The 10,916-nt window shown below is 42.7% G+C and overlaps 1 protein-coding gene across 3 annotated transcripts in view; it reads left to right on the top strand.

The window, feature by feature from the left end:
• Window positions 1-3,280: 3,280 nt before the first annotated feature.
• CYP27A1 (cytochrome P450 family 27 subfamily A member 1) overlaps window positions 3,281-10,916 on the top strand; it is a 43,221-nt gene continuing 35,585 nt past the window's right edge. Inside the window, exon 1 of one of the 3 annotated variants that reach the window (XM_030845504.2) lies at window positions 3,281-3,655. In XM_030845504.2, coding sequence (XP_030701364.1) covers window positions 3,284-3,655 — 372 coding nt within the window. In that variant the 5' untranslated portion in view covers window positions 3,281-3,283. The other 2 variants (XM_070045895.1, XM_030845594.2) reach the window with 2 other exon arrangements.

The following is a 10,916-nucleotide window of genomic DNA, read 5'->3' as shown; positions in this document are numbered from 1 at the left end:
GAATTATCATTCATTATGGCTTTTTAAAAAAATTTATTTATTTTTGGCTGCTCTGGGTCTTCGCTGCTGCGCACGGGCCCCCTCTAGCTGCAGCGAGTGGGGGCCACTCCTTGACGCGGTGTGCGGGCTTCTCACTGCAGCGGCCTCTCCTGTGCAGCACTGGCTCTAGGACTTCAGCAGTTGTGGCTCGCGGGCTCTATAGCGCAGTCTCAGCAGTTGTGGCGCACAGGCCTAGCTGCTCCGCTGCATGTGGGATCTTTCCAGACCAGGGATCGAACCCGTGTCCCCAGCATTGGCAGGTGGATTCCCAACCACTGTGCCACCAGGGAAGTCCCACCATTCATTATGTTTAAATTTTTTATTTCATTTCATTTATTTTAAAACTTTCCTTCAAGTTATAAAAATAATTTTTGCTATTTAAAGATTCTCTTGTAAGGTAAGAAAAAAAATCCAGCTACACGGTATTTATGAGAGATACTTCTCAATCAAAATAATCTAGAATGACTGAAAAATAAGAGGGATGAATAAAAGATATCTCAAACAAATTCAGAGGAATAACAATTGTAGGAATAACAATATTAAAGTCAAACAAACTAAATCCAAAGCAATTTAATATTTTAATATTTCAAATTTATAAAAGGTGCTATATAAGAATATATAATAGTCAAGAATATATAGTATATAATAGTCATGAACCTTTATGAACCTAACAGCAGACCTTCAAAATATAAAACCAAAGCTGTTGAAAAGACACAAAAAAATTGACAAATCCACAAATCCATAATATTTGGGGGATACTTGAACATGCGTCTCTCAGATATTAACAAATCAAGTAGACAAAAATAAGTAGGGCTACAGAGGGTTTAAATAACAAAATTAATCAGTTAATAAACAAAATACATATTTTTCAAAAATACACATGGAATAGTCACAAAAATAAACAAGTACTAGACCATCAAAAATGTTTTAGTAATTCTAAAAAGCAGATCATTAATACTCTGACCACGATGTAATAGCATTATAAATTAATAACAAAAGAATGGTCCCTTTCAAAACAAAAAACAAAACTACAACTATTTGAAAGTAAATAAAAACACTTTCCTGCATGACTTAGATTAAAAAGAAAATCAAAATGGAAATTACAAACTATTGGGAAATGAGTGACAGAAATTGCGTATTTAATCTTTTTTTTTTTTTTTTGCGTATTTAATCTTATTGGCCAAAATAGTATGATGTGAAAATGTGTAGCATTAAGTCCATTCATTAGGAAATAAAATTCCACTAAGCAGTCATTAAAAAAAAAAAGTTAAAAATATAATATGTCAAGAAAATGAACCCAGAGGGGGGGAAAAAGAATTAATAAAGGTAAAAGCATAAATTGGATTTCCACTTCTCTTAATACCTGACTCAGTCCTCTCTCAAAGGATAACTTGAAAAGCTGAAGAAAATATGACCAGCATTTACTTGAAGGAATCAGCATCAGAGAACAAACAAGGTAATAAAGATCTATCAGACAAGAACCAAGAGAAGACAGAACTCCAGAGGTAAGTTAGGCATTAGGTACCACTTTCCTATTAGTAGCATTTCCCATTTTCAGAAGAGGAAGCTGAGAAGTTGAGTGGTTTAGCCTCACAGGGCTGTGTGAAGAATAGCTGGAGTCCGTAATCTCTTATACCCAAACTTTGGGTTGGGACCCAAAAAGATTAAGGACTGGAAATAGACTAGCCTTCTAAAGAACTGCAGTTCAGCTTCAAAGCATCTCATTCCCTGAAACTGAATTATGGTGATTTTGGATTGTGGGTGCCTTTAGGCAACTGTCAGAAATAAAAGTAAATCTTCCACGGGGAAAATGAACTCATTCTAAACTTCAAATTAGTTCCACTAGAAACTTAATGAATACATTTTCTGGTACACAATCAAAAGAAACAAGGCCCAGGAAGAAACATGGCAATATGTACAAAACCACCAGAAATAATGGACAGTAGAAATCGTCCCACATAGATTCCATGTATTGGAGTTATTGGTCATAATCCTTAAAACAACTATGCTTACAAAAGTAAAGGGTATAATAAAAAATAACATTGGGCTTCCCTGGTGGAGCAGTGGTTAAGAATCCGGCTGCCAATGCAGGGGACACAGGTTCAAGCCCTGGTCCGGGAAGATCCCACATGCCAGTGGAGCAACTAAGCCCGTGTGCCACAACTACTGAGCCTGAAGCTCTAGAGCCCGTGAGCCACAACTACTGAGCCCATGTGCTGCAACTACTGAAGCCCATGTGCCTAGAGCCCATGCTCCGCAACAAGAGGAGCCACTGCGATGAGAAGCCCGTGCACCGCAACGAAGAGTAGCCTCCACTCGCTGCAACTAGAGAAAGCCTGTGCACAGCAACGGAGACCCAACGCAGACAAAAAATAAATAAATTTATTTAAAAAAAAATAACATTAAGAATTTTGGCATAAAACTAGAAATATTTTAAAAAGGACAGATTTGAAAAAAACTAAAGTTGAAAAACTGAGAAATACAATAATAGAAATTTAAAATTCAATGGATAGATTTAACATCAGACACAGCTGAATAGAGAATGAGTTAGAAGAGACAAAATGATAGAACAATACAGAAGAGAGGGTAAGAGACAGGGAGGATACAGTCAGAAAGTCTAACATATATATATATAATTTGAAGTCCTAGGAGAGAAGAAAAATAAATGGGGTAAAAGGAATGTTTGAATATCTGAAAACTTCCAAAACTGATGAAAGATATTCAGTCACAGAGTCAAGAAACTCTCTGACCCCTAAGGGGATAAATGAAAAGAAATCCACACCTAGCTACATCAGCTGTCAGTCTAATTGTTGCCCCTTGAACTTAATATGCCTTTTCTGCCTCTGGCTGCCTGTAAATAACCAATTCTTCAAATGGTCTTAGAAAAAGCTTTATCATTCTGCTGGTTCTACCTCTAATGGGTTGAATAAGCTTTGAGCTCGTGTATGAGTTATGTTTTTAACTTTTTGAAACTTGTACTTTGAATATACATATATGAAACAAAGAATTCATGAAATAATACTTTTCCTTCTTGCAATATTTTCTGTACTATTTTGTTCTATTCCATCTTATTAAAAGATAATTTTGGTCACATTCACTAAATCTGGTCTCAACCTGCAGTTTGAGAAATCCTGCCTCAGCAGACCAGGGAGTATGTGGGTGGTGGGGAGAGAGAGGGGTAGAACTGCATTTTTTGAAAACCCTAATATTTAAATTTGTTTGGCTTCCTCCCTCCAGGAATCAGATGACCCTGGAGACAGGGTCGGGTTTTTTGCTCTTTGCTTTTCTGCACAGGGGGATTTTTTGCTCTTTCCTCGCTCAGCCCTCAGACTCCGGGATCAACACTGGAGGCTATCAGGAAAAGCCAGCGGCCGGTTTAATCTCAGCAGTCGGTTCCTGGTCCCTCCGGGAAGTGAGATCAGCTGAGACGCTGGCGCTCTGGGATGGCGAACCGGCCTCCCCGTCTTGGAAGGCTCCCGGGCTGCCGAGAACTTTGCCGCACTCCTGCTGGGAATTGAGACCAAGCGAGCTTCAAGTTCTCCTCGAGAGTTCGCGGAAGAGCGAGGTGGGGGAGTCGCGGAAGAGGCGGCCATCGTCAGCGCTCTGTGGGTCTCCCGTAAGTCCCCCGTGCATCTTCTGCCTTGGCGTTGTCCGGCCCCTCCCCGAGCCAGGAGGCTTACAGTTGGAAAGGGTGACTTCTGCGAGTCCCTTAGGTCCTATTTGGAGGGACTGAAGACCGCAAGGAAAAGTGAGCAGTAAGAGGCCTGGTCAACCTTCGTCCGGCCCGCCCTGCGCTACCGGTACCCTTGAACCCGCCCCTGCTGTTTTGTCTCTGGACAAGTTGCTGGCGCTCTGTATTCGCTATCCAAAGGCGTGGCGGCGCGAGCCATGAATCGTATGGGTACGCTGGGCTGCGCAAGGCTGCGGTGGGCGCTGCTGGGGACGCGGGTGGCTCTCCCTGGCCTCGGCTCCCACGGGGCCAGAGCCAAGGCCGCGATCCCCAGCGCCCTGCCTGCGGCCCAGGCAGCCGAGGCTCCCGGAACCGGGCCTGGCGATCGGAGGCTGCGGAGCCTAGAGGAGCTTTCAGGGCCAGGGCGGCTGCGTCTCTTATTCCAGCTGTTGGTGCAAGGCTACGTTCTGCACTTGCACCAGCTCCAGGTAACCGAGCTGGGGGCCTCGCGACCAGGGGATGTGGTGCGCACCCGGACAGAGAAGTTGGGGATGGGGAGACGTTGGACAAAAAGTGAAGGACACGTTTAGCTCGGGACCGAGTGGGGCTGTGGTCATACCTTGGGAATCTGTAGGGGCTATGAACTGAAATGAACAGGTCAAGGGGTGGTATGAAGCAGGAGGGCACTGGACTAGAGGTGATTTGGGAGGCTAGGTTTAAAGTGGACAGAGGTTGAGATTCAGTCTCATCTCCTTGACTTCTCTTTTCACACTGGGTACTCCACCCATTCTAGACTTCTTCCAATTCCTTAAGTCTAGAAAGTCCTTCCCCCGCCTTAGGGTCTAGGAGGTTCCCTCTGCCTGAACTGTTGTCTTCACCCTTCTACTTAAACACTTGTTTTTGTCTCTGTGATTTCCCTGGGCTGGGTTAGACACCTGTTAAAGTGCTCCGGTAAAGCACCATCTTCTTTCTCTGTCACTTCCTCTGTGTTATATGTTTTTTTAAATTTATTAATTTTTAATTTATTTATTTTTGGCTGCTCTGGGTCTTCGTTGTTGTACGCAGGCTTTCTCTGGTTGCGGCGAGTGGGGGCTACTCTTCTTTGCGGTGCGCGGGCTTCTCATTGCGGTGGCTTCTCTTGTTGCGGAGCACGGGCTCTAGGCGCGCAGGCTTCAGTAGTTGTGGCTCGTGGGCTTTAGAGCGCAGGCTCAGCAGTTGTGACGCACGGGCTTAGTTGCTCCATGGCACGTGGGAATCTTCCCGAACCAGGGCTCGAACCCCTGTCCCCTGCATTGGCAGGCAGATTCTCAACCACTGCGCCACCAGCGAAGCCCCTGTGTTATATGTTTATAAGTAATATAAACATTTCTTTAATATTGCCCTCTTGCAAGATTGTAAGCCCTGTGAGAGCAGGGGTCCTCCTGTTTGGCCTGTATCTCCAAGCCTGGCACTTGTAGATGCTCAAATATTTGTTGAATCAAAGAAAAGTCCATATATATATATATATATATATATATATATTTTATTTTTTTTTCCGGTACGCGGGCCTCTCACTGTTATGGCCCCTCCCGTTGCAGAGCACAGGTTCCGGACGTGCAGGCTCAGCGGCCATGGCTCACGGGCCCAGCCGCTCCGCGGTATGTGGGATCTTCCTGGACCAGGGCACGAACCCGTGTCCCCTGCATCAGCAGGCAGACTCTCAACCACTGCGCCACCAGGGAAGCCCGAAAAGTCCATATTTTAATTGTATCCTCAGGCCACATCATTTAAAAATGAAGTGATTGATTATATGATCTAATACAACTATCAAATGCTTTCTTAATAAAATTAATATTTCAAACATTAAAAAAAATAAAGTGGACAGAGGTTGTAGAAGGGAGCTGTCTTGGTAATAGAATAGCACATGCAAGTGTATAAGCTGCCAGATGTTATAGAACCACTATTTATCTGTGGTGATATTTATGGTGATATCGGCTACCACAGACTTCTTCCAGAGGAAATGGCTTCTGGAGGATTACAGAGGTTTGGCGATTTGCAGGGTAAATTTCCCCTTAATGGAGAAAAAGATGTCATTGCTCAGAGAGTGAAAGCAAAATCATAGACATTAAGGAAAAGGTACATTTTTGTTATTAAGAAATCAAAGTCCAGTAAGAAGGTTTTATCCAGTGGAACACTGATATGAGGCAGGGATGGATGGATCGCCCACTGTCAATGGACAGAGACTGGAAAATCCAATGTTGGTTAAGTTGGAGAGGTTTTAGGAAGTGAACCGAAGAGATTCATGTGGAATTTGTCTTTCTGATGACTATTAACAAATATTAACGCACCCACTCTGCCCTAGGCATTTTTCCAAGAGCTGAGCTTCAGTGAGATGTGGCCAATACCCACGTGGGGGTTAAATGCTTCTTTGGGGAAGAGGGGTAACAAGGGAGTAAACAAATCAGCAAACAGCTAATTTCAGAAAGAAAGCTGAGTGCCCTGGGAGGAGAAGCCAGTCCAGGGCTGGGGAGGGAGTGGGACCTTTGATTCGAGCATGCCATCCAGGCACATTTGTGGTTGTCAGTGATTGACTGGAGTAGACAGGCCTTGGGCTGGGCTGATGAACAGACTGGTCACCAGGTGGCTGTGCTGGGCAGTAGTAAAAAATGAGGAGGAGCTGTGGGGACTTGGGATACAACAGGCCTTCGAGGAGGATACTGAAGGCCAGACTAAGGGCCCTGGTTCTTCTGAGGAGCCATGGTGAGCTATTGAGCAGGCATGGGGTGAAGATGGCCTCCAGGGGACACTGTCCAGGTTATGGTGTGTACAGTAGGATGGATTGGACAGGAGAGGCAGAGAGGGCCTCGGGTGACAAAGGGTATGGCATTATCTGAGCCACCCCCCAGGGAAAGTTGGACTGGGAGTTAATGATGAGGGAGAAAAATGACTGTGAGGGTTTGAAGGTCCAGACTGAACACAGTTTCTCTGCACCTGCCTGGGCTGCTGCCATCTCCCCTAGGGTCTTCTCCGTTGGGTTCATGTTTCTGAGGCATGGTAGGCAGGTCACAAGGCACTCGGAGATGGTTAAAAATAAATTATTCCCTGTGTGCTCAGCTCCAAGAAACCAAGTAAGCCAAGAAACCAGTGTCCTGAAAGCTTCCCCTGCTTGATTTAACCTCTAGAAACGTGAGCAGCCCCGTGAATGCCCCAAGGGTGGGGACTAAGGATTTCTCACCATTTTTCAGGGAAAGTTTATTGGGAAGTTTTGCTCAGGACTATCTCTGTAGTGGTAACTACCAAGAAATTCTCAACTGCCCTAGGAAGTGGAGGAGGAAGCAGGAGAAAGCCAGGAGTGTGTGGCCATTTATTTATTTTTCATTTTTTAAAAAATATTTATTTATTTGGCTGTGCTGGGTCTTAGCTGCAGCACACAGGATCACGGGATCTTCGTGGGGATCTTCATTGCGGCGTCCAGGATCTTTTTAGTTGCGGCATGTGGGCTCTTTTAGTTGTGGCGTGTGAGATCTAGTTCCCTGACTAGGGATGGAACCCGGGCCCCCTGCATTGGGAGCACGGAGTCCTAACCATTGGACTACAAGGGAAGTCCCTGTTTGACCTTTTATTTTATTTTTTTAAATTAATTTATTTTTGGCTGCATTGGGTCTTCGTTGCTGCGCTCTGACTTTCTCTAGTTGTGGCGAACGGGGGCTACTCTTCGTTGCGGTGTGCGGGCTTCTCATTGTGGTGTCTTCTCTTGTTGTGGAGCACGGGCTCTAGGCCTGTGGGCTTCAGTAGTTGTAGCATGTGGGCTCAGTAGTTGTGGCACATGGGCTTAGTTGCTGTGCGGCATGTGGGATCTTCCCGAACCAGGGCTCGAACCCGTGTCTCCTGCCCTGGCAGGCGGATTTTTAACCACTTCGCCTCCAGGGAAGTCCCCCTGTGTGGACTTTTAAAGGAGAGGCCAGACTAGAATTTTGCAGAGCCTCCTGGCTCCAGCCTTTGTATCCCAAAGATCTGGAATCACACGAACCTGGGCTGCTCCATGGGAAATATATTAGCCCTTCCCACTACATGTGGCTGGTGTGAGTTAGTAAACAGCGGAGTGCTGCACATCTATAAAAGCCAGTTAATACCCCTATTGAGAAAGAGGATGCTTCCAGTGACCCACTTTGTATCAGTTCAAATCCATTTGGTTGCCACTCTCACCAGCTCAAACTATAAAGCAGCTTTATTGGTTCCTATAATGGAAAAGTCTAATAGTTGTGTGCCCTTCAGGTATAGTTTGCTCTAGTGATTCACGAGACCATCAAAGGCACAGTTCTGTTCTGCAGTTCTCTTGGCTCTGCTGTCTCACAGAATTTAGTTGACTGGCTTGGGTTAATTGCCCATTCCTGAATCCATCATAGTGGCCATAGGTGTACTCTAGCTTAGACTCATGCAGGCTTACTCCTAAAGCTGGGGTTGGGGGCCCTGCCACCTAAACAGGTGCCTGCTGCACAAGGAAGAGGACAGGAAATGACATAAGGGCAGCTGACCATAATGTCTCCTGCACCCTCAGTTGTCCAAAACGGCGTATCACACATAAAATTAATAAAATCAGCTTAGGGAAGCATTGTAGGACTTTAAGGGGTTGGAGTGGGAATTGGGACATGTGAAAGCCTTGCTAGTCCATAAATGCCAGTTCCTTTCTCTTTTCTAACTAAAATAATGACAAGAGTGCTGAAAAAGTGAAATGTGAACATATGTTAAATTTATATGTACATTTATGTAACAAATCGATATCTTTCAAAGATGTTGACCCTGAGAATGATGAGATCAGCTGTCTATTCTGTAGCTCTCATTGTGGACTACCTGGGTTGGTGACCCCTCCTGTGTCTCCCTAATGCTTCCTGTACATATTTGTCATTTCATATATCATGTTTCTTTTTTTTTATATATAGTTACAATTTTTTTTTCTTGTGATGAGAACTTTTAAGATTTACTCTTTTAGTAACTTCCAAATATACAATACAGTGTTGTTATAGTCACCATGCTGTGCATCACATCTCAGGATGTAATCTTGTAACGCCCACTTATTTATTTTATAACTGGAAGTTTGTACTTTTTGACCACCTTCACGCATTTTGCCCTCCTTTCATGCCCACCTCTGGCAACCACCAATTGGTTCTCCATATGTATGAGTTTTGTTTTGGTTTGTTTAATTTTTAGATTCCACATACACATGAGATCATTCAGTATTTGTTTTTCTCTGTCTGACTTATTTCACTTAGCATAATTCCCTCAGGGTCCATCCATGTTGTTGTAAATGGCAGGATTTCCTTCTTTTTTGTAGCTGAATAATATTTCTGGGTGTGTGCGCGCGCGCGTCGCATTTTCTTTATACATTCATCCATTGATGGACGCTTAGGTTGCTTCCATGCTTCCATGTCTTGGCTATTGTAAATTCTGCTGCAGTGAGCATGGGGGTCCATTTATCTTTTTGAGTTTAGTGTTTTCATTTTCTTTGGATAAATACTCAGAAGTGGGACTGTGGGATCATATGGTAGTGCTATTTTTAATTGTTTAAGAAACCGCCATACTGTTTTCCATAGTAGCTGCACCAATTTACACTCCCACCAACATTGCACGAGGGTTCCCTTTTCTCTACATCCTTGCCAACTCTTATTTTTTTGTCTTTTAGCCATTCTAACGGTGCAAGGTGATATCTCATTGCAGTTTTGATTTGCATTTCCCTGGTGACTAGTGATGTTGAATACCTTTTCATTTACCTGTTGGCCATCTGTATGTTGTCTCTGGAAAAATGTCACATCAGATCCTCTGCCTGTATTTTAATTGGATTTTGTTTGTTTTGCTACTGAGTTATATGAGTTCTTCATATATTTTGGATATTAACCCTTATCAGATATATGACTTACAAATATTTACTCCCATTTGGTAGGTTGTCTTTTCATTTTGTTGATGGCCTCCTTTGCTGTGCAGAAGCTATTTAGTTTAATGTAGTCCTGCTTGTTTATTTTTGCTTTTGTTACCTTTGCTTTTGGTGTCAAATTCAAAAAATCATCATCAAGACTGCTGTCAAGGAGCTTACCACCTATGTTTTCTTCTTGGGTTTTTATGGTTTCAGGTCTTAAGTTCAAGTCTAATCCATTTTGAGTTAATTTTTGTGTATGGTGTAAGATAGTAATCCAATTTCATTCTTTTGCATGTGGCTATCCAGTTTTCCCAACACCATTTATTGAAGAGGCTGTCCTTTCTCCATTATATATTCTTTGCTCCCTTGTCATAAATTAATTTACCATGTATGTGTGGGTTTATTTCTGAGCTTTCTATTCTGTTCCACTGATCTATATGTGTGTGTTTATGCCAATAACATACTGTTTAGATTACTATAGCTTTGTAATATAGATTGAAATCAGGAAACATGATGCCTCCAGCTTTGTTCTCCTTTCTCAAGATTGCTTTGGCTATTCAGAGTCATTTGCAGTTCCATACAAATTTTAAGATTGTTTATTTATTTCTGTGAAAAATGCCATTGGAATTTTAGTAGGAATTGCATTGAATCTGTAGATTGCTTTGGGTAGTATGGACATTTTAACAATAGTAATTCTTCCCATCCATGAGCATGGAGTATCTTCCCATTTATTTGTGTCTTTAATTTCTTTCTTCAATGTCATGGTTTTCAGTGTACAGATCTTTTACCTCTTTGGTTAAATTTATTCCTGGGCATTTTATTCTTTTTGATACAGTCATAAATGGGAGTGTTTTCTTAATTTCTCTTTCTGATAGTTTGTTATTAGTGAATAGAAATAAACTGATTTTTTGATTTTGTATCCTGCAAGTTTACTGAATTCATTTATTAGTTCTAACAGTTGTTTTGGTGGAGTCTTTAGGGTTTTTGATATATAGTCTCATGTCATCTGCAGGTAGTGATAGTTTTACCTCTTCTTTTCTGATTTGGATGCTTTTTTTTTTTTCCTGGCCTAATTGCTCTGTCTAGGACTTCCGATACTATGTTGAATAAAAGTGGCAAGAGTGGCCATCCTTGTCTTTTTCCTGATCTTACAGGAAAAGCCTTCAGCTTTTCAGCATTGACTATGATGTTAACTATGGGCTTGTCATATATGACCTTTATTATGTTAAGGTTCATTCTCTCTATAACCAGTTTTTTTAAATTAATTTAATTTATGGCTGCATTGGGTCTTTGTTGCTGCACGCAGGCTTTCTCTAG

This window comes from Globicephala melas, chromosome 7, assembly GCF_963455315.2.
Source record: "Globicephala melas chromosome 7, mGloMel1.2, whole genome shotgun sequence".
Lineage (NCBI taxonomy): Eukaryota > Metazoa > Chordata > Mammalia > Artiodactyla > Delphinidae > Globicephala > Globicephala melas.
Note: the sequence above shows the minus strand (reverse complement) of the source record. Positions and strands in the feature narration are given on the sequence as shown.